Source organism: Leiobunum rupestre, chromosome 2, assembly GCF_980474605.1.
Source record: "Leiobunum rupestre chromosome 2, qqLeiRupe1.1.hap1, whole genome shotgun sequence".
Classification (NCBI taxonomy): Eukaryota; Metazoa; Arthropoda; class Arachnida; order Opiliones; family Sclerosomatidae; genus Leiobunum; species Leiobunum rupestre.
The window spans coordinates 85,051,353-85,076,284 of record NC_143385.1 but is presented as its reverse complement, the minus strand read 5'-3'; the positions used below and the strand labels follow the sequence as shown (position 1 = coordinate 85,076,284).

The window sequence follows — 24,932 nt, the reverse complement described above, 5'->3', positions numbered from 1 at the left end:
TGACCTAATCCGCGAATATTGTAATACAACTTAGAACTCTCGATTTCGACTGAAATTGAGAATTCGTCGGAAAGTGAACGAAAACCGAGCCTGAGGTAGCGAAGGTTTCCACGCTACTTAACGAGGACATTCGAACTGGACGTTTTGAAAATGTAATCGGTAATTTTTTGGCAAGGATTACGAGGCAAAATATCGAAGGATTTAATAATAATGAAAGGTCATCTTTGGGAGATTATCCCGTGGCACGTAAGCGCCCACTCGCTAACCCTCGCTCGAAGAGATTATCAGCCGTACAAGGTTTTTTAATTAGTGATAAAACTTCGAAGGTAGAAACGGCAAAAACACCGGGAATTAAATCAATAGGCCCATGTTTTAAACTTTTATCTACGGCGCTACGTGGATGTCATATTTCAAGACAAAACCGTTATTCCAAAGGAGCACGAATCAAGGAAGTGTCGGCTTTTTATTTATTTATACATTTAAGTATGAATGGTACGAACAGGCCCTTGAATTTTCTAGGAAAATTGAGTATTTTACCAAAGGTCTTCCTACAATAAACGACCGTGCTTAAAATAGAGGCAACACGAAATGAAATCATTTAAAATAAATCTAAAATCCATAAAGTCTCATAAATATTTGTAAATAATAATTATTGTTTGGAATGTAAATTTTATTAGGCAGTATCTATCGAAAATAAATAAAGAGTTTAAGCACTTGACGTTTTGACAATAGCTTGTATGGTTTTCCGGAATTTGGCACCAGGACTGAAGTTATCGATCAAAAGTCTACCGTGCTTTGCTTAATTTATTTAAACATTTTCCAGATTATATAGAATGTTTCAATAAGATGTTTATTAATGATCTTGCAGTTTTCTTTTGAAGTTTCCACATTATTTCAGTTCTGAATAAATGTATATCTTTAATATTTATCTAATTATCGAAGGCTGGTAATAAAAAAGTTAATTGCTGTTTCTCAACTCTTTACTCGAATTTTCGCAATACATTTGACCGCCTAACTTATTTAAATTATATTATCGTGGAAAACATTCCGACGAAGGACATTTCGCCGGTTTTACGGGGTTTAAATTATCTATAACAAAATTTAACAAAGATATACCGGTACCGTAGAAGAAAATGTGACCATAAAAAATTCAATATAACGACTTCTCATATTAAAAAAGGTGTTGTATTACTATCTGATATTTTGAAGGATGCTAATTAGTAAGTTGTAAACATATAAGATTCTGAATGAATTAATTAAACAAATATATTTTCATTTAAAAGAGGTTACTGATCCTATAAACCCTAAGCCTTGCTCGCTGTAGCATTGTTGGTTAAAGTTGGTGGCACCCAGGAGCGACAAACACAGCATCCCACGCAAGGAGAACGCAACCCGTCAGAAGTCGTGCATTTCCTTGTGTACATTTTTCATTGGTTAGACGCTTTAGCGCCTGCTGCCGTCGGAAGGGGAAAATTCGGAAATTGTCTCCCCCCCCGCCCGTAAAATGTTCAGAGTAAAGGCTCGTCCAATGAAATTTGTACACAACTCTGCGTTAGCGTGTTTAAGGGCTAGCTACGTTCTTCTTGCGTTTGTTGCTCCTAGGTAGCGCAACGAAGATCTAGAGTGACTGGAATAGTTCAAGCTGAGTAAGTGTAGATTGAATAGCGAGGCAACCAAATTTGAATTTTTATTCGGTAAAAAGAGGAAGACTTAGATTTTAAATTGGTTTAGATGCGAAAACCGAGTGGTTGGAATCCTTTAAGCTGAACAAATATAGAGTGAGTAGCTAGATACAATTTTTATTTGGTAAATTTGATACGAAAGCCAACGCTACTGCAACTTAGCAGAGTGTATAGTGTAGCGTTGGATCAGCTCGCTACTCTTTATATATTGACTCTGGTTAAACCCTTCCAGTCTTCGTAGATCGTCAGATATCAGAGAAAAACACGGAATGCAAATGATCTTATTATCTTGATCGTGGAATCGTAACTCCCATTCCACTTTAGCCGCGTTCACACTAGACACTTTGGAACCGTTTTTAAATGGTTTCGAAAGATAAAATTGAACATTTTCGGTGTCAACTGTATTAATGGCCATACGTTAAATACATTCGACAGCAAAATTTTACAATTTGTACTTAAGAAATCGTTTTAAAACGGTTCCAAAGTGTCTAGTGTGAACACGGCTTTTGTTATTGATCTCCGATAATTAATCAGGTATATCGAATTAACTGACCAAATAAGGATAAGATTATTTGAAGTATTTTTATGATTGGCCACCGTATTAAATACCTCGAAAAACAAACTTTCACGAAAACCACAGAAAAAAAAAGATTTGATTTGATATGGTTCCTACCAAAAAAAAAGGCAAATTACAAATTTACATTTTGCGTATCTAAATCCGAAACGCGTGGAAGCAGAAAATAGAAATGCCACGACGGGAAAAAAAGATTTCAATGAAGAGTATAGTGACCCAGATCTGGGCGAGCGAGGCGTGGAACGTTGAGGAAAGTGCCTCCGAAATCGTTCGTAACATCAATTTGCCGTTTAAAAAAGCAAGTCGCATCTGATCGCGTTTGTACTTATTGGTAAGGGATAGCCAGCGCCTGTCAAAACCGCGAAAGGAAAATGAAAGGAACGAGAAAAGTACCCCCTAATCAAAAGCCTTCCGGAAAGAGAAAAAAGAACAGATTCAATAAGAGGCGAATTTAACGGACACTTTCAAGATGAAAAGGGAACCCTCGTGTTGGGCGTATAGATAAAATGGACACCTACTTTTGAACGTCCACAATCGGAGATCTTTGACGGAATTGACCACTTTAAGCATGGCTGTCATACAGTTGTCGCTCAACTCCACTTCACGAGCCAGACTTAGTAAAAAGGGCATGGCGTATTTGATGCCCTTCCCGACTCCCCTTTGGATGGCACTTTCGATGCCCACGAGTTTGGAAAACGCGATTCTTTCGTTCAATTCGGATTTGGCATACGGTTGTTTGTCGAGGGCGCCATAGACTCGGCAGTTGTACAAAATAAACACACTCAGCAACAAAATGCTAAAACGCATTTTGGATAGAGCGACTTGCATCTTTCGCGGATACAACCATAAAAATCAAAAACTATTAATTACCTTTAATCAAAATACGGATATTAACTATCACTATTATTGTTTTAATATAATATTCCCGGTTGGTAGAGCTTCCGATCGCCTTAAGATAACTTCTTTGAATAGAAAAAGGAACTACGTATGAGAGTTCCAACGTTCGAGTAAAACAATTCTCTGACCGACACGAATACGACAACAACTCGATTGAGAATAAAATTGCCCTTAGCAGTCCATTCGCTTATAGAGACTGTGAGCGCTCTCTCTCTCTCTCTTGGAAGTAAGGAAAGTTTTCGTCTTGAAGGTCGACAAACTTCAGCCCCTATTTGAAAAGGTTTTTCCCGAGCCCGCGTTGCTCGATTCGCGACGATGTCCGCAACGATACTCCTGGTTTTTTATAGATCAGCCGCGCGTCGTGAGTATCGACACCTTTTCGTCGTTCAGAGTCATTTTCTTCGAAGCCTTACGACACGCGCGCCTCGATTGAATCGCTAAGGGAGATTCTGCTGAATATTAATGAACTTTAATAGCGTTGGAATAGCATGTGTGTCATACGATCGCTTTCACAAAATAATTGCGTAATTAGCAAAAATGGAAAGGGGCCGAGAGATGGAGACGATGGGCCAACTTCGATTTAATTGAAGCACGTACATTCGACTGGTGGACGGGATTACCCGAATCCGAGGTAGAGAGATACCGAGTAAATTCCCGTTTATCCCTTGGAAATAACCCTTTTAATTTCTCCAACCGGGGAATGTATTTTCCCAAATTTATCGGAGTTATTGCACTATTTTCCATCAATTAGATTAAAATTATGTGTGGGAAAAATACCCTTTGGTTTTGAAAAACACTTCATCTTTTATATAAGGCCAAGTACGGAAATTCGTGAAGGTCTCAGTCTGGAAAAAACTAATGTATGATCTCCAATCTGTGAATTCACACTTTCTCCCCGCGGGCACGAAGACTGTGCATTCACATCAAATTCTGTTGCTGCGTAATGCTATCCATTGTCTTGTATAAGAATTACTACATATTATAATTATACATATTTATAATTACATATTATAAATATACATATTTATAATTACATATTATAAATATACATATTTATAATTACATATTATAAATATACATATTTATAATTACATATTATAAATATACATATTTATAATTACATATTATAAATATACATATATATATATATAATTACATGTAATAAATATACATATATATATATATATATATATATATAATTACATGTAATAAATATACATATATATATATATATATATATATATAATTACATGTAATAAATATACATATATATATATATATAATTACATGTAATAAATATACATATATATATATAATTACATGTAATAAATATACATATATATATAATTACATATAATAAATATACATATAAAATATAATATTATAAATATTAAAATATAAAATGTAATATTATAAATATTCAAATATAAAATGTAATATTATAAATATTCAAATATAAAATGTAATATTATAAATATGCATATATAAATTTAATTATTATAAATATGCATGTATAAAATTAATTATTATAAATATGCATATATAAAATTAATTATAATAAATATGCATATATAAAATTAATTATAATAAATATACATATATCGAACATGTAATAAATACATTTATAAACTAAGTTAACTAAAAAATTATAAATTTCACTTTTTACACCCTTTACAATTCTAATAAAAGCATAAATATAAATAAAAATTTAAGATTTTTCGGCTCACCAAGTGTCTTGCTTACGACAAGTGAGCAAACTTCTGTTACGTCAGCTTTTTTTAATGTTATTTTGATGTTTGTTCAGCGCGGGGAAATGACCTTGTCACCCGTATAATCAGAACAATTCTAGACCTCCGATTTCGTGAATAAGGTCATCTGTACCAGCTTCCTTCTTTTCTCTCCATCGAATTCAAACTTCATATATTTTCGAAAGATTCTTCAGTTTGCAACTAAAGGGGTTAAGCACCACTAGTTAAGACCTCATTTATTTGCAGTCGATTTGTTAAAGTAAGTTTGTAGTAATTGGGTCCTTTCAAAATCATTTTCGTAATAAAATAGACAATAAAAGAACTCATATCGTAGCCGTTAAAACAAAACCACGTATCTTTTTGGTGGCCTTTTTGAGAAAAATTGTTTTTTTAATTTTGCAGGGACTTGTGAAATCGCGTGTTAGGTTTTTACATGTGAGTTAATTTTATAGTTAAATAATTTCGTTTCAATATTGAATTTATGAGGATTTTAATTTAAAAATATTTTGCTAAAGGGGAATTTTTAGAGATACGTGGTTTTGCATCATGAAGTGAGATAGGAGCTGACAATAAGCGAGATACGTGCTTTTGCGCGAAATGCGCTGTGAATATCAAAGATACGTTTAAATGTTTTCTCGATTTAAAAAATAAATGCAATTGCAACCTATTAATGTTTTTTAAAGTTATATACGTAAATTGGGGTGTAGAATCTAAATATGTCAATTTTGACAAAACCACGTTTCTCAAGTTACGTGGTTTTGTTTTAATGGTGACGAATTAAGTAAATCACGGTGCGCAATTCAACTGAAACATTTGATTTAAGGCATAATTTATCAGCGAGATAGTTTCCTATAAACAATGAATTATATAAATTATCGAAAAAATGACAGATCGATAAAAAATTGGTAAAATAAATTCAATTGGAATAACATTTCTTAGAATGATAACCTAAAAAATAGTTAAGTAATTAACATAAATCTGCAAAAATTAAATTTTATAAAATACAAATTCATTTCAAATTTCGGTTCGTAAGGGTATTAAAAGGTAATTTTTGGTCATTGTTACTAAGTGTTCCTGTCATTTCGGAAATAAAAGCTATTAGAATATTTAAAAAAGCCACGACAAAACATTCGGTTATTTAAAAGGAAGTGTGTTCCATTTAAAAACTACAAATTCTTCGTACTGAATGATACGCTTAACTTGAGATGTTTCTCCCCAAACACGATGAAATTATTTTCCTTATTTAGTTCACCTAAACTAGGTTTTTATTTCATAAAACTGTAATTATCTTAACGCAAATAGGGAAATTCGACTATAGTTCAATAGTCGACGTAATAATAATTAAGACTAGCATACCCACTTAACTCATCCGGCAAAAAGAAATTTTAATTCATAAATGAAGCGAAATGAAGAAAGCTTTAAATAATTCAAGCTTGTCTTAATTTTTGTTTTCACCTAGCACTAATGAATTGGTGCCACACAATTTCTGTAGGAAGTGTAAAAATTCTTCTTCCCATCTCTCTATCGGGGAAAATAGGCGTAACAACTGCGCAATTGGGAAGGTTTTTTTTTTATTTTATTCAAAGAAGAAAGGGCTGATTGAGTCTGAGAAGACCGCGAGCCCGGCGAAGACACCATCTGAGTAATCAGGGCGAGATATGTGTAACGGCCACGCCAACGGGGGGATACGTGGGGACAGGGGTGGGGACACCCGTGGCGGAAGTATTCCGACCACTCGTTGGGGGATTGGTGGTCGTCCTCACACGGCCATCCACAAACTCTGCCTACTCCCGGCTATAGAGTGTTGTCGTCTGATACGATTTTGAAAACTTGTAACGTCCCAGCTGTAGTGTTAATAGTGGCCGCCATGACAGTTACCGTTTTTTATCAATAGGCGAATTACAATGGTGACGTCGCAGGGTTTCAGACGACAACACTCTATTGGGAAGGTTTAAACAAGACGTACGACGGTCAGAATACACACAATCCTTCTAATGTGTTAAGTTTGTTTGAGCTATTCACAGCAACCTGCAACGCCGGTATCGCAACCAAAATATATCCACGGTCACACATATAAACATATTTACACTTATTTGTTACTTCTAGTCATACTTTGAAAGCATCGAAAATTTCTTCGATCAGTGTCACTTTTATTTTTTACTTCTGATCACACTTATTTGTTACTACTAGTCAGCCGTTGAGTGTCACACATATTTCTTCTAGTAACTTATTAGTTACTTCTGATCACACTTATTTTTTCTAGTAACTTATTAGTTACTTCTGATCACACTTATTTTTTCTAGTAACTTATTAGTTACTTCTGATCACACTTATTTGTTACTTCTGGTCATACGCCGAAGACTGGGCCGATCAGTGTCATACTTAATTGTTACTTCTGCTCATACGTTGAAAGCGCGGCCCACTCTGAACGGCTTTGAAAAACGCCAGAGGGAAACGGGCGCGTAGACCTCTATAAACACGCGAATTTACAATGTTGGAAATTGCGGGGGTCCGTATACGCTGCCCAAAAAACCTTACTTAGAATTAAATTTAAGGAACGTATTTGAATTTCTAGGTTAAGTGTAAACCACAGCTATTCAAAAATATAACTCTCATGAAAATTGGACTTAAATATGTATATTTTTAGGCGAAAATATTAAACTACCAAAATTGGGGTCCCGTAAATTACCCTGAAAACTATACTTAAAGGGAATATAACCTGCAAAGCAATCTTTACGGAAGACCCCTTCAATTTTTCAAATTTCCCTGTACAGTGGCGCCAAAATTTTCTAAAGCCAAAGGCAAGAGCGGCCAGAGCTGCAAACGTTGGTGTTCCACACCAAATACCTGAGGTTATATTCCCTTTAAATTTAATATTTACTGATATAACCGAAGTTGTAGGTCCGCTGAATCCTAACCTATCCAATAATTTTTTTTAGCGTTATCGGACTTAATTTTAAACAAAATATCTACCACTTAAAAAAAATCACCGAAAATAGTAAATTGGGCAAATTCCCAACTTCTTGGGCTCCGATTTGAAAACTTTATGAAAGGCTATCAATGGTAATGTCTGTACATCCGAACGAGATATCATTGACACGTCTAGCCCTAACCGTTGAAGAGATATGCGTGACACGGCGCCATCGGCGGCATCGGCGCCAACGGCTACACTGTACGTGAGACTAATACACACAAATCCTTAGGATTGTGTGTAAAAACAGTAAACCTCAAATCCTGTTTTTTTAAAAATGACTGCTACTTCTGATACCTTTGCAGATGCGCAGAGTGAGTTAAGAACCATTTAGTTCGCAGAGATATTGGCAAATCAGCTCTGACCTAAAATTTAGCTGCGTTGCCCCACAGTCTTCCGTGCAATACGCGTGTTTATTGTAAATTTGGGGATAATTCAATAAACACGATCCGCTAAAAAAATTCGGGATGTACCTTTGGGGAATACGGAAACCTAACTTTTGTACTTTTTCTATAAAATACAGAGCGCCACCTATTTCCATATATTTTTAATACCAACAAGTTTCAATAGATGGCGCTCAAGTTTATTTTTCACAGAATTTTCACACTTTTAAATTGAGCATGTGACTCTCAAAAGCAAAATTTTGTGAATTATGGGAAATCTAACTTAAGAGCTTCTCAAAAGTCGTTTTTATCATACTTTAAAACGTACTAAAATGCCTATAAAACACGTAAAATGTACTTTTGTACTTAGAATTTGAAATTGTACCGAAAAAATACAATTGTACCAATTATGGCAACGCTGAATTGCCAAGTAACCTATCTGAACTCCTCCGTTATAATTCATCTCACCAGATTCAGTTAGGTGAACAGTTATCTCAAATCCGCCCACCTTCTGTAAGTCAAGTTTCTATGAATTCTGATTAGATTATGGATTTAACTATCTGGTTTACATTTTTGTCCGTCTCTGCTAATATCTGAAGGTGAATGCGTATAATCTGATATCTTATTTTCGGTCTTATAGTTGCCATCTTACATATCAATAAGTAACCCAACGAATATTTTAATACAAAATTTATTTCACAGTTTAAATTTAACAAAACATAACTAATCAACAATGCGATCATTTCATACCGTGTACTTTGTAAAAATTGAAATAATATACATGTGTGCTTAATATTTTTCTTAATTTGATCTTCAATTCCAAAAAAAATTGTTTTGAAATTGGTATTAATTAATTACGCTAATAGATTAATATTATTAATATTTTATTTAGTATACAATGACTAAATGTCATTCGGTGAAAATACTTTTATAGTCTTCGAAATGTTTTTCTTAAAATATTTCTTTCGCATTTGCGTGTTGTACGGGAATAGCAAACGGTACAGTAAGATCATTTTCAAATATACACGTATTTATATTTACAAATAATGCGAAAAGATTTTAAATAACTTGAAATTTGAAATACGCGAGGCACGGGGGTTAAGATATGTGTTTAGTTTAAGTTTCGTGTCGAAAGAGTTTGTTCAAAGCGTCGCGAATTAAATCATATTATCACAAAGCGTGAACACCTCGTTGCTCTCAAAATTTTGGATTTTGCAAACATCCGGCATATATTTTGTAAATTTACCAAGGTATATATTTTATAAAATATTTGTGGGTGCTAATTTTTTTTTAAACAAATTGTATCTATCAAATCGGTACGTGTGAAGTTGAAAAATGTACAATTGTAAAGACCTATATTTCACTATCGATATTGTCAGATATTTTATGATATATATTTTGGATTAATCCAAAATTTCGTTAGTTATTTCATATAATAAGTTAAGGTATCCCTTTTAATTCTACAATATACCTATTTTTTTTAATATTTTCAATTGTCCTAATTCTGCCCGGCAGAATGAGTGATTCATACAAGTTATCAATGGCTCCATAAAACGCCATCTTTAAAGATTTAAGAAGGATCATTATTCAGTTTATCCAAAATAATAACTGTATTGTTCAAACTTTGTACAAGAATAAAATTTCGTTCATAAAATGTTTCACAAAAAAGTATGAGAGGCAACTTGTCAAACGAAATATAGGTATAGCGATCAATAGGCTCTTAAATAACAAATAATATTTCCGAGAGCCAGGACAGGTATGCAAGTTACTGTTTATATAGTGCTTGTTGAAATAATGGAACCCTTTCGCCTGTAAACAAAACGCCGTGTTTTTCCTTAGCCTTAATATATCAAAAAAGCTACCTGGTTAAAAGGAAACACTTGTTGCATACCGTAAAAATGAAAAGTTTCCATTATTTCGACAAGCAGGTTCTGGCTCTCGGAAATATTAATTCTTGGTGATTTCCTTGAAGATGTTTTATTTAAGCGCGTATTAAAACTCTTAAAACAATTACGTAAGTAAGTAGTTACAATATGTCACTGTTTACTAAATCTTAAAGGGAATATAACCTTCTTTACAGAAGACTCACCAATTAATAATAATAATAATAGTAATAAGTAACTAGGCTAATACCTAAGGCAACAACCTAGACCCAAGTCATCGAGCGACTTTTAATGCCTCTAATTCAGGTGGCCTGGTTACAACGCGTAGGAGGGTGGTGGTAAGCCCTTCATGCCACGCGAGCCAACAGCTCCCTACACTCACTATTACCATTAACCTCTAACCCTGCAGTAATTTTAGGAATTACCCCCGGAACAAAACACTAAGCGGCGCCAAAAACCTCAAAAACCAAAGGATATAGCTGTCACTATTCTAACCCTTTGGGGCGACAGAAATACAAAAGTTTATATTTTCTTTAAAATTATAGTCAAATTAAACGTCTTTAAGCCCATAAATTATTGAATTTTAGTTCTTTTGAAGGCGATAGATTGCGCTACGTATATCGCATCTTTGTAAAATACGATTTTAATTAAAACTGAAAAAATCTTGTTTTAAATCGGAAAATGTTTTGCTTATTGAGAAATTGAAAACTTCTTTTATCAGTTACGCAATTTTTATGATATATTTTCTTATTGTGTTAGCATCATGAAACTTGAAAATATTAAAAGTGATGAATGAGATAATTTTTAAAACAACTTTCCTGAATTTCAACATTTATAATTTAAAATTATATTGCCGTGGTATAAGCTGATAATGTGCTACATCCAACTATTTCGTACATTAATTTAATTTAAAATTATAGGAATGTCAGTATTATTTTTAAATTTTGTGCCAAAATTGTTACCAAATAAAATAAAAAAGTTTAATTCAAAGAAATTTCGAACATTACTTTAAATTTTTTAAGATGATTATAAGCTATAAGAATAATTTACATTTAATTGTAGGGCAGAAGTGAAAACTTAACATTGTGACGTCAATCCTAGGAAAATCGTTTATATTGTGAGTACTTTAATTTGTCGAGTATAGAAACTCCTAAATTTCAAATGGTCAAGAGTATTTGTTCATTGTTTAAAATTCGTGGTTCGAACTGTAAACGTCTAAGCAAATTTTTAAAGGATAGTATTATCAGAAGTCTATAAACTTATTTCGAGGAAAGTATTGGAATACTATTTAAACCTGAAACATCTATATACCTCACTGCCACCTACCGGAAGTACCAAAGAAAAAAAGATGAGAAATATAAACTGTAGCTTTCATAAGTCGTTAAAACTATCTCGTGGCTTCGACTTTTCAGTGATTAACAAAGATTACGTCGTAAAATCTATTTAAGTCGGCAACCCTGTCTGCTTTCTTTGTTTTGATTTACTTAGGGAGTATTTTCTTTTCTACTACTTGCAATTTTTATCTCGTACGATAAAGACTTTAAGTTATTCATATACCTTCTTCAGACGAGGCTTAGAAAATTTAAATTTAAACAGTGTTTGCATAATTTATTCGTGTGAAATGTCTTTATTTTATGATCATCTGAAGTGGGTATATTTTTTCTTTGATTAATGACCGCCAGGTGATCTGGAAATTGGCAGTGATAGATGTTTCGTTAAATTAATTTAGGTCCAATATTAATTGGAATGCTTAATTGCAGTTACGTTACCGCGATCGTGTACTTGTAGATTTGCAATTTAGTTTTAAGTTAATTGTGAATAACATTAACAAAATTCACTTTTTCGGTTATTGGTACATATCGGTACCAATATTTTAAAATTGGGATTTACGTTAACCCTGTATTTGGATTTAAAATAACCCAACTGTTTAGTTAACCCGAACTTTAGTTACCAGTATATTTATTCAAGTTATTTCAATGGTTAAATATTAACCGATCATTGGAGTATCATTCGTTATTATAGGAAATAAAATATAACGCTTAGCAAATGTATATATAACCAAAAGTAAATAGGGGGAGAAAGTCTGGCACTTGGGTCCAACCGCACGACGTCTTATTTGAGGGGTAACATTTTTGGGCTTCGGAAATGACTTCCCCCTCGCCTCTTTACAGGGACACAAAGCTATCGGTTGTACTCCGCCACGATGAAAAATAGTTCTCTATAAAATACGTGAATATTAAACTTTTGCTTTCGATAATTTGGTTAATTTAGTTCCTAAATAAAGTAGATATTTCATAGAAACTAAAATGCGACAAAAATAATAACCCGACTTTTGAAAAGAAATAAACCGTAACTAGAATAACGCCCACTTAAATCGTGGAGAGCGTGGCGCCATCTAAGAGCAGAGATCGGGACTAATTGGTAAATCTACGATGTTAAGGCCTAACAATTTGCAAGTTTAACCGAAATAATAGCTATAGCTACGAGCTTTTTTGTTTATTTTACAATTGATATAGTAATTATTAATTAAAATCAACCGTTATCGAAGGAAATAATGGTCAACATTTGACAGAGAGACAATTTGAAATCGCGAGGCGGTGACATGGTTGCCAGGAAATAAAATTCAAAATTTTCATCTGGAATACCACAAATGCACTACTTCGCTATCCTTATTGGTTAGAAATATCACGTGATCACTAGCGCTTTAAAATGGTGTCAAGCATGGTGGAAGGTAAAATCTGAAGGCAGTGATAGACTTTCTCCCCCTATTTACTTTTGATATAACTAACTTCGAATTTAAAATCGTCAACAACTATGAATCAAGCTTTGTTGCAAGCTAACACTAAATTTGTACGCGGATACTGTACCGATATATCAAAATTTTGTATAGTGATTGGGATAATAAATTTGAATGAAATTGCCAAAAAAAATCAAAGCATTGTTCATAAAAATGATTAAATGCAGAGTATCGAGGTATCGTTACAAACGCGTTACATTCGTAGATTACTGATATTAAATGTGGTTCGCATCTGGATTAGGTACAAGACTTTGTCCCATTGCTGACGCAAAGCTACTTGGGATAAGTGGTCTCACTAATAGTACTTGAAAACCACTACAAACCAGGAAATACTATTCAGTGCCATTACACTCGTAAAACACAATGTCCTATTTTAATTGAAGCTGTCCCGAACGTCCGTCACTTGAATGAAGTTCTTCCACTACGAGCGCTGTTTGGTAGCAGCGCGTGCGCGATGGCGTCGCCATGGAAGTACTTAATAATTTGATCGACATCGATCAATTACTTAACGCGCAATTCCACCGCTAATAACAAATCGAATAACTATTTACAAAAATATAGGGCCGTAGATATGATCCTACAAGGTATAATTACATTATTTACAAAATTAGGCGCCGTGTCATTCTCCGAAATCTATGCTACAAAGTAGTGCGTTAATGTTTTGTAAAGTTCGTTTCGTAATATCTTTCCTAAAATATTTTTTAATGATCCAGTTCATCTTTATCTTTTCTAAAAATACGTTTTTTTAATCATATTTATTTTCTCTAAAGTAACTTTGGAATGTGTTTCTTCGAGAGTTTTTCTGTTATTGCTGAATGCTGATTGGCCAAACTCGGGCCACTCGAGAAATCAACTGCTTGTACGTCGGCCGAGGAACCTGATACAACGACTCGGTTGTACTTCAGGGCGTTATTCGCCGGCTGAGTCCTCATCTCGCTGTAATGACAGTTCTGCTCACTGTGAAGTTACATGCTGGTGGTTTCGATGGGCGGGAGTTCGCTTCCGGTTGTACTGAGGTGAGCTGGCGAAGACGGAACCACAGAGACTCGCTCCACGATGGTATTTAATACTTGAAGAACAGCGTCCACTTTTCTTTCGACACCTGTCAACTGAAAAACGGAAATAGACAAAATGGTTTAAGCGGGTTAAAAATTAACTAAAGATCGATACGGATTATAAGAATAATAATAATCAGCTAGGCTAATCACCCAAGGCACCACCCTAGGCCTAAGTCATCGAGCGACTTTTAAAGCCTTTTAGTTCAGGTGGCCGGGTTACAATGCGTAGGAGGGTGGTGGCAAGCCCTTCATGCCACGCGAGCTAACAGCTCCCTACACTTACTATTACCGTTATATAACGGAGAAGATCCGTTCACAGGGGTAATGCCATGAGAGGTCAATTTTTATACACCCGCAATCTTACCAGATAGCGCCAGCAGTCTGAAATGTAGACATTATCAAATATCTAAATTACAAAAAATATTTTCCCCCTAGTTTTTAACTTTTACATAAATGGTGTAAGAAGTTAGTTTTTGTAATAAGTGAGTGTTTATTCCCTTCTCGACCAAAAATTAAAATTTAGGATCATCATGTTTAAGAAAAAGCATTAAAATTGAAACTCTAAGGGCTTGGCTTTAAATATTTTTCCTTGTAAGCAGTAACTGATTTTAAACTTGTTAAAATGTTGCTCTGACGTCACAAGACCCAGATTTATTAGTGTATTCTTCGCACGAGCGATTTGCACGCGCGCTAGAAAAACCTATATTATTCTGGGGCGCGTCAAAATTCTAAGAATTATTCCCTTGATTGTAATAATTATCACTTCTCAAAATTTTGACGGTCCTTCTCACAGGGGTGACGTAATCTAATCAGTTTACTTGATGCTGAAGAAAATAAACAGTATGATATTTTTGTTGACGAAAATTAATTTAAGAGAAAACCGAATGTTAAGTTAAATGTATAAAATTCTTTTTTTCATTAAATGTGTAAAAAATTTCGTCAGTATAATTTTAAAATGAGTTCTGCATTTGTATTATTCTTATTTGATTGCAGGGTACGTTCCAGTATTTAATTGTACGCGTATTTTTTTTTAAATGTCTATTGTTAAAATCAATATCCTGACAGCAGGGTTCGTACGAAAATTTCTGATCTAAAATACCTGACTTTTCCTGGTTATCCCTGACCAATTTTTTCCAATATTCCTGACCTTTTTGGTTTTATTTTTGGACATTTGTTTTTATTAGTTTTGGTCAAAAATTCTTTGTTAATGTGTGGTTTGGTTGACTAACTAAAATCCCTGACTTATCCCTGACTTATCCCTGACAGATCCCTGACAGATCCCCGACTTATCCAGTTTTTCCAGGATATCCAGGTTCTGTACGAACCCTGGACAGTTTCATAGAATGTTTAAAGGGTTTTTAAAAACTTAGGGAGAAAATTGGGAGAAAAAAAGGGGAAAATAGGAAAAAATTAATTATACAATATGAGAAAAAGGTTGTCAAAATTGTTTAAAGGGGTATAACCTTCAAAATAAAGTTGATAATCGATAGAAATAGTCGAAAACTATCGGCGAACAGTGTTGGAAATAAGCATCTTTAAAAACTAGGACGTTATAAAGATTTATATGGATAAAATATCAACTATTTTCATTTCTTCAGACTTTTGATTAAAAATATGGGGTATTATAGGAAATTTAAAGAAATTATAGGAGAAAAAGGCAGGACGTTAAATTATAGGACAAAATAGGAAATATAGGAATTGTGGTCCCCCTGCTTTTCCTACCTATATAAAAAATTTAAATTATATTGCGTAGATATATGTACTAACAGGAAACTATAGAGGTATACACTTGGAATGCCTAAGGTGATACTAAAGCGCGTCGAGAAAAAGGCGGGGCTTAACTACGTCAAGTGTAAGACGTAACACGACATTTCAAATTCATTGGCTCGAGGTTTGACGCGAAAAGAATGCGTCGTCATGTTAACAAATAGGCGATCTTCCCACGCATAAAAAGGCTTATAAAATAATGGATTTAAAAACCTCAATTTGTTATCGTATTTAATATTTTAAAGTAATTATAATGTTCTTCGCGAAAGAAGTGTAGTGATACCTAATTTCAGGTATTTGTATGGTTATAAAAGAGATAATCAGGTAAGCTAATAATATAAGAACCATGACTAGGCTTAATGACGAGTTTTCGTGGAATGAGGGTAGCGAGGCGCGACAGTTTTTCTCGTGAGTTTTCCCGCTTTAAGACACGCCCGTTTCTACGAGCTTCATCACGACCGTAAAAATCTTCCTTAGACATTCCAAGTGTATAACTATATAGTTTCCTGGTACTAATTAATAAATCATTTTCCCAGTTTATAGTTTTGGAAACTCGCTCGTTGATGAATTTCGCCCCGCGCTAAGGTTTCTTCCCAAATGAGTTTTTCAAAATGTTTAAACGATAAACATTAGCAAGGACCCGAACCAAAATTTCAACAAAATATTTCTATGAAAACAAAATACAACGAACTTCCTTAGTTGTTTTTTACTTTTGTTGATGTTGTAAAAATAAGAGAACATTACCAGGGGCGGCGGAAGGAAAATATTTGGTAAGGTAAAAAAAGTAAAAATGAGGGCCAGCCCACAGCGCTCAGAGAAAATTAAAAAAACATTGTTAAGCCAAAAACGCTGATGATTTCGGTGTTTTGTTTTTTTAAATTTGTTAGTGATTTTCACCACAATATAATAGTGCTTAGAAAATAGCTAAGTCTAATTTAGTATTTAATTCAATCACTTTCTTAATTAACGTAATAATATTATGTGTAATATAATTATTATTTCTGAGGGTTTTGGAAAATTACAGACCAAAATGTGATTTATGAAATTCTGGATTTTGGGGGTAGAAATACACTGATTGCATGGAGTAAATTAGAGATTAAGCGAGCGTGAATAGTGTAGAAGAATCAACAGGTGTTTTAAAGCAAATGGCGACTCGACGTGAAGTAGCTCTTTTTTCAATAGATGTCGCTAGCGTCGAAATCAAAAAGGTGTTACTTATAAGTACCCCTTGCGTCGATTGGATCGTTTGTAAATTAGTCAATAACATAAATTACAGCAATTATAAACAATATTTTACACGGGTTCTATAATTTAGGTTAAAGTCCACTAAATAGAGTATAAAGAATAACTTACAAGTGCCAATTAGGCCTGACAACATATTGATTCTTTAGGTTTGATACAATTCTTTCTAGCATATTAGCCACGAGACAATAGGAAGGGATTTATTGTTCACTGTATTTGCCCAATTGCAAATAGCGGGTTCTGTTAACAGTGGTGTACCACGCCCATGGGTGGGGCAGGGGAAACATTTCCCAGAGTTAGAATGTGAAATTGGGAAATGAATCACCAGCACTCTGAGAACCAGATACCCTCCACCATAATCAACTTGTTTCTACAACCCGGAAATTAACCATACTGAAGCATTAATTTGTTCGAAAAGAAACCTTTCGCTTTAAAAACAAATAAAGCAATCAATTTAACCCATAATAATTACCAACACCAGTTTCGTCTCCCCCCACATTTTACATTTATGACACGCCACCTATCGATAGCATTTTTAATTTCACTTACAAGGAGACTACCCGAGGTGGTTATCACCGATTTTGTTGAAACTCGGGGGATAGGTAGACCTTATGGTAGGATGAAAATTGCCAAAGGGAAAAGTTGCAATAGGCTTTAGTTTTCCCATGGCAACCGAGAATGTTTTTGATCTATCAAAACAGAAAATCTCCATTTAAAAAAGTATGGGATTTTCTCGGTTTCACAGGGTACTTACTTACTTAAATAAAAAGATGAATTTGACCTATTTTGGGTAAAATTGATCAATGATTTTGGCTAAAATTGTTCAATTTTGGTAAAATTTTAACAAAATTTGGGTAAGCGAGAAAATCCCATGCTTTTTTAAATGGAGAGGTCAAAACACTTTCGGTTGCCATAGGAAAACTAAAGCCCATTGCAACTTTTCCCTTTGGCAATTTTCATAAAGTCTACCTAACCCTCGAGTTTCAACAAAATCGGTATACAAGTATATAACCTCTTAATTGCCCAAGACTTAATTTACAATAAATGAGCTCTAAATCTGAAAATGAATAAATAAAAGTGCACCTGTTGTTCGAGATGGTATAGACGATTCCCAATCGTCATAGGCTTCATGGATTTCTCAGTCAGATGCGATCCCGGTTTCCCCAGAGTTTGATCAAGCCTAAAAGAGAGCGAATTTAAATGACCCGAGAATCGATTGGCAACCTATGTAAAAGCGTTTATTCCCATTCGACCGAAATCCCATTCGACCGAATCCCATTCGACCGAATCCCATTCGACCGAAAGAATTTTAAAATGTAGCCCAATTGGCGGGGTGATTTGGCATTTTATTTATAAGGTATGTACTATCGAAGATCCATGTTTAGGTTAGGTTAGGTTAGGTTAGGTTAGGTTAGAGTTGGTTAAGTTTACTATTTCAGTTTTGGTTCAGTTACTTTTCTTGACTAGGTATCTTTCTTTTTATTAAGACGGAATAAATAATTATTATTGATGTATAAATACCCTCCTTTATTAGCTATCCGCTCCATTGCAAACGACTTCAGTAACTAAATTGAAAACATAGCAAAAGCCAATTTATATAGCAGCGTTCGGTCGAATGGGACACATAAAAACCGCACGTTTCGGCGGAATTCGGTCGAATGGGACACAAAAGCGTTCGGTCGAATGGGACACATAAAAACCGCACGTTTCGGCGGAATTCGGTCGAATGGGACACATAAAAACCGCACGTTTCGGCAGAATTCGGTCGAATGGGACACCTCAAAAACCGCCTTCGGTCGAATGGGATTTCGGTCGAATGGGACTAAAGCATGTAAAAGTTACCTTCTTTGAAGCTCCTTGATTCTAACCATCATATTCAGATGCCCTTGCGAATATTGTTCTATCACGTCGCGCACGTCGTACGGTTTTCTGGCTTGCTGTAAAGATAAAACACGCATTGAAATCGCTGAAGTAAAACGCGTGAGCAACTTAAAGAAAGTTGATGTTGGTTGTAATTTGAAGGACTGCTTACTTGAAACTTTCTTCTCGAGACGAAATATTTGATTTTTCTAATAGCTCTAATTGCGTTTTTGTGAGCCTCCGTTAACCTGGAAATAATAGTACATCTGTGTAGAAAAAGTCATATGTCAATATCGGTATTGTTACAAATTTCGCAAGCCTGTGCAACGTTTCTTGAAACCGTGCCAAGCCAGAATTGAAATAAGGTGCTTCTACGCAAATTAGTACTTTTGAGATCAACGATAAGAACCGAAATTGGTGGTTCTTGGTTTTAATTTCCAAGGAGGTCTAGCATTCCAATCCCGCTGATTGACAAAAATAAAGTTCAAACTACATATCATAAACCAAAACTAATAATAGGCTTACAGCGTTTTTTAAGGCACCTTGGAAAAATGAACACGAACCAGCCAGCCATTCTTAGAATGGCTATAGCTTTTGATCTCAAAAATAAAAATGGCGTTTGTAGTTTCAAAATGTGTAAAATATCTTGAAGTAATTATGTAAGTTAAAACACTTTTTTAAAAGCTTTCCAAAAATGCCTCATTGGGATCCAAAGGGGAATTTTTAATTTGAAAGGTCTGAAGATATTTAAGTTTCCAGTTGCGAAATTCAAGGGAATTCTGTAAAATAGCCATTTCATTTGTTATTCTAAACAAATTAAACCTGAACAGGCTTGATTTGCATTGGCACAATTAAAATAATAGTTATTTAAAATTTAATGAGACGAAACAAACGGTTTAAATTCACAATGTAATTTAATTAAAATTAATGTTTCAGGCTAAATTTACAGTTGGATGTTTAAATAAATTATGTTGTTAATTTAATGGGAAATCTTGTGAATATTTAGTCAGGTTTACTACCACCATGTGGAGTAAGGGCTCCCTCGGCATTGTATTGTTAGAGTAACGGTCGAATAAATTGTCTTTGGTGAAAGGAGATAGAGAGTCTAACAGAAGTTGGAAGTTTTTACAAGGTAATAAATAATATAAAAACATAATCTACAAGTCGCTATAAGTATCGAGTCTGACTTGAAAAACCAATTTTACATAATTTTAATAATATAATTAAGAGTTTAAATTTTGAATTATTACAATTTATCAAAATAAAACCAACCCCATCCATTTATCCTACGTCATTCTCACAAAAAAAATTATTTAAAAATTGATAAAATGTATGGTTTTGATTTGGTTCTTCAAGTTTAAGATGTTTTTCAAATATAAATTAAAGATTATTAAAAAGTAAAATTCTAGAATTCATATCATAGCTTTATCTTTTCTATCCAAAACCAAATGGCCCGAATTCTTCCGTTTCCCCTTTCCATAAAACCTTGCGAGTGTAGGAAGCTGTTGGCTCGCGTAAAATGAATGGCTTTCCACCACCCTCCAACGCGTTGCAACCTGGCCACCTGATTCAATGGCGTAGACTCCCTTGGGCGTTGTTTTGACTGTACTAAAATTTCACCCCATTTTACATAGTTTGAACCCCTGACCCGATTTAAACGAATTAAAAGGAATTAGCCTAGCTGTTCGGTTTTGGCTCGCGCTTTTGAAATATCCCAACCACCCTCGAAATAGTGTTCGTACGGGGACCCCGACCCCGAAAACCCCCGAGATTTCCCCCCGACTCCGGTACCGAAGAATAAAAATAAAGTCGGGGGTGTTATTTTTCGGGGTTAATTTTCGGGAATGTATGTTTGAAGTTTGAACTTTGGAATTGGAAAGGAGCTTATATTACAAATATATAAATTCTATAGAATTTTTTATTTGGTCATTTTCTTTACTATAAACCTTCTTCCACGAAATTATTTGGTTCTTTTAGTTATAAATAAACCAGTTTTACTTTTTTCGGCGGTGGCCTTACCTGATCCTAACTATTGTTTTTCGGGGATAGCTTAACCCAGACCCCGAAAACTCCCGACATTTTCATTCGACCCCGAAAACCCCCGACATTTTTACCCGAACCCGAAAACGGAAAACCCCCGACATTTTTACCCGACCCCGAAAACCTTCGACATTTTCCCCCGACCCTGCAAACCCCGACATTTTCCCCCGACCCCGAAAACACCGACATTTTTAACCGACCCCGAAAACCCCCGATATTTTACCTCGTTCCCGAAAACCCCTGACATTTTACCTCGTTCCCGAAAACCCCTGACATTTTACCTCGTTCCCGAAAACCCCTGACATTTTACCTCGACCCCGAAAAACCCCCGAAATTATCCCCCGACCCCGAAAACCCCCGATATTTTACCTCGTTCCCGAAAATCCCTGACATTTTACCTCGTTCCCGAAAACCCCTGACATTTTACCTCGTTCCCGAAAACCCCTGACATTTTACCTCGACCCCGAAAAACCACCGAAATTATCCCCCGACCCCGAAAACACCGACATTTTTACCCGACCCCGAAAACCCCCGATATTTTACCTCGTTCCCGAAAACCCCTGACATTTTACCTCGTTCCCGAAAACCTCTGACATTTTACCTCGTTCCCGAAAACCTCTGACATTTTACCTCGTTCCCGAAAACCTCTGACATTTTACCTCGTTCCCGAAAACCCCTGACATTTTACCTCGACCCCGAAAAACCCCCGAAATTATCCCCCGACCCCGAAAACCCCGACATTTTCCCCCGACCCTCGAAACCCCCGACATTTTCCCCCGACCCCGAAAACCTTCAATCATGAGAAGCCACCAACGGTCGAACATTTACAAAATACACAGAAACTTGGTAGAAATAACCGTTTCTGTGTATCCCGAAAACCTTCGACATTTTACCTCGACCCCGACTCCGACATAATTTTGACCTCGTACGAACACTACCTCGAAGCTAAATGTCTTTGGTACGCGAGAATGTGTGTCACTTACGTCGTGATCCTGGGAGGATCGTCAATATCTATTTCGATTTCGTCGGAGACCACTTCGGAACTGATTTGCGACTTGTTCTCCCTCCGGTTCCTCAGCGAACATCCGTCCGCCTCACTGTCGCACTCTCTGCTCGGCGCCTCTTGGATCACGCTTGGAGTGGAGGCGTTCAGCTCCATCTTTAACTTGGACTTCCGCCTCTTCAGTACGCTGGCCTTCTTCGCGGCCTGTTTTAGAAAACCCACAAAACGTACGTCAGTATTCTCAAGAAGATATTTATTTCTACTTAGGGCGAATGTTCAGACGGATTTTGAGCGTTGCTCCTAATCCCCCTCATGCTCCAAGAGTAAGATCCTCCCCCCTAAATCAGGGCTGCGCGAGTACCCGAAAATGGCGAGTACTCGGGCTCGAATATTGTTATTTTATGGACTTGCGAGGCCTAAAAATTACTCGTGAGTCCAATTTTTTTAGACGAGTCCGCCAAACTTCTTTTATTATTTTTTAAATAAAATTCCCGTTTTGTCGCTGCGGTACTATTATTATTATCTATTTAAGCCATGAATATTCAACTGGAATACCCTAGGTCACCTCTGGCGACGCGTGGGGCGGAGCCAATTAATAGTGACGTAGTGGAAGTAGAATTCAACTGTTATTTATAAGCAGTCGAAGCGTTAGTTCCTAAAATGTCGCATTATGGTTATGTTTCCTTTTTGCAGTATTTATCAGTAATTTATATAATTAAATGGTGTTGGTCCATTTGATCGAAAAATATGTGATCGACAGTCGATCATTATACGTTGCAATTGATCGAAATTCCATTTGATCGAATCCCATTTGTCATTTGTTTCATAAGATCGAACCTTCAAATGATCGAATACTATTTGATCGAATTCAAAAGTACTTATAGTACCAGTTGGTATGTTTTTATTTTACCGAATACCAATATGAAGTGCAGAAGGAATAATGATGGAATAATTCATTGCTTAAGTGCAGAAGGAATAATGATGGAATAATTCATTGCTTAAGTGTAGAAGGAATAATGATGGAATAATTCATTGCTTTAACTGTATTAAGCCACAAAGATGAAGAGATTTTTACTTTATACACTATATGATGGAATTTTTTATGACATCGATGATAACGGCCCGTTGTTTTTGATGTATATAAATAGGGTCAGGTTAGGTTAGGTTGATGTACGCGCGTCGTAGGCTCGTATGCACCGTTGTATACGAGGGGTCTGACCACGTTCACGGCCCTTCTATTGCTAAAAATTAGGTAAAGAGTTCGTTTTTTAATAGGTCTTTCTATTAATTATGTCCGAGAAAATATTTTGTTTTCTACGGCACTGCGCTCAGGTTTTTTTCTGTATATTATTTTTCTTTAGTACAGTTTAAAGAAATAATTATTATTCATAGTCTACTGTATCTCATTCTGACTAGATGTTGCCTTTTCGATTTACTCCCAAAAACTAGTAGTTTTACCCTACAGTAGCTTTCGATCGAATTTCGTTCGATCAAATGCAATTCGATCAAATGGAAATTCGATCAAATGGGACCCGTTCGATCATTTGGGAATCGATCAAATAGACTCAAACCAATTAAATAGATTCATGTTTTAATACAAGAATAGTTATTATAATAATAAAATTATAACAGAGCATTTATTATTTAATAATAATAAAATGGATACTTCCAAAGTATCACCGACGCTTAGCCTTTCAGAGATAATTTGTATGTTTAAATTGTTAAAAACCTCACAGGCACTCGATAGAATCGCTTTCTGTCAACCTGATTAAAAAGGTCGTTTTGCAAGTGACGCGTTAATGATCAACCATCAATGAAATAAAGTGGATCAACCTTTATTAAGGGAGTGCTGAAATTGTTGGCAGTTGATGTTGGCTGTTGCTCCTTCAAATGGAGCTTCCACGTGGCCACGGATTTGAAAGACCTGTCTGCCGCGTAACACCGCCACAGGCACTGAAACACGCAAGGAACTGATCAGATTAAACCAACATAGACCTACTGAATTCGTTAGTGGAACTTTTAAAAGTTTCATTCGCTAAGTGCTTCCAACCAGTTCTCAGATAACTGTTACGTTAGTTGAATCGAAAACATAAATCAGATTATCCGCATTTACTATCAGATATTACCAAATCACTTGATACTGCGGGTCAAAATGCAGACCAGATAGTTTAAACAATAAACTAATCTGGATGCTTTGTAACTCGACGGTCAGTTACCGATATTACATATCCCTCGAATAATTTCCTTTCGAAATATAAATGACCGTGTATTTGGATTGCCTTGAACAAGAGTATATATTTACTACACACGTACAAATCAAGTACAATTTGAGATCAGATTTCCGTGTGTGAGGGGAATATAAAAGATAAACCTGATCTGACTATCTTATTATGATCAAATATCTGAAAATTACGACCTGAAAAACCTGAACATTTTGATGTAGGAAGCACTAACTCTGATAAATACTTAAAGATCATAGAAACCGCTACGAAACGTATCGCAAAAGTCCAAGCAAGCCAATTGATAATTTGCCAGTACCTGTATCAGTGTCGCGGCGGCCGGGATTTGCCTGTTGAAGTGTTTCTGTCTTTGCTTTTGCTGCACCTTTAAAGCAAAGCCAGATCCTAAAATACCCTAGTAATTAAAATAAAAGATTTTTAAGCACTCGAAAATATCTAGTACGATTTGTTATCAGCTAAAATTACTTACAGCTGGCAGTGCGAAAAACGATATGGCAAAGACGGAAAAACAAGAGGCCACGATCTTCCCGACCCATGTCTTCGGTACTGTGTCGCCGTATCCTATTGTGGTCACAGTTATCTACGCAAAAACACAAAAAACTCTCTCAAAAAGACCAAGTGTGATGTTCCCTGACGAAAATCACTCATTCCAAAATCCACTTTGAATTCAATACTTTATATCAACTCAAAAAAGAATCTAGTTTAATGCTTAGTTATTGGATCAAATATGACACATTTTCGATCCAATTTTGGCCAATTTTTTTTATAAAATTTTATCTACACCATT

At 35.3% G+C, this 24,932-nt stretch overlaps 1 protein-coding gene across 2 annotated transcripts in view; it reads right to left on the bottom strand.

Annotated features, from left to right (window-relative positions):
• Positions 1-13,728: 13,728 nt before the first annotated feature.
• The window catches only part of LOC149959860 (potassium voltage-gated channel subfamily KQT member 1-like), an 87,896-nt gene continuing 76,692 nt past the window's right edge, over positions 13,729-24,932 (bottom strand). The window contains exons 9-16 of one of the 2 annotated variants that reach the window (XM_090166563.1): positions 24,615-24,725; positions 24,444-24,539; positions 23,739-23,858; positions 21,886-22,109; positions 19,035-19,128; positions 18,845-18,939; positions 18,086-18,182; positions 13,729-14,044 (exon numbers count right to left, since the gene is read on the bottom strand). In XM_090166563.1, the coding sequence (XP_090022689.1) occupies positions 13,901-14,044; positions 18,086-18,182; positions 18,845-18,939; positions 19,035-19,128; positions 21,886-22,109; positions 23,739-23,858; positions 24,444-24,539; positions 24,615-24,725 (981 nt within the window). In that variant the 3' untranslated portion in view covers positions 13,729-13,900. The remainder of the gene's footprint in view (positions 14,045-18,085; positions 18,183-18,844; positions 18,940-19,034; positions 19,129-21,885; positions 22,110-23,738; positions 23,859-24,443; positions 24,540-24,614; positions 24,726-24,932) is intronic. The other variant, XM_090166564.1, reaches the window with a different exon arrangement.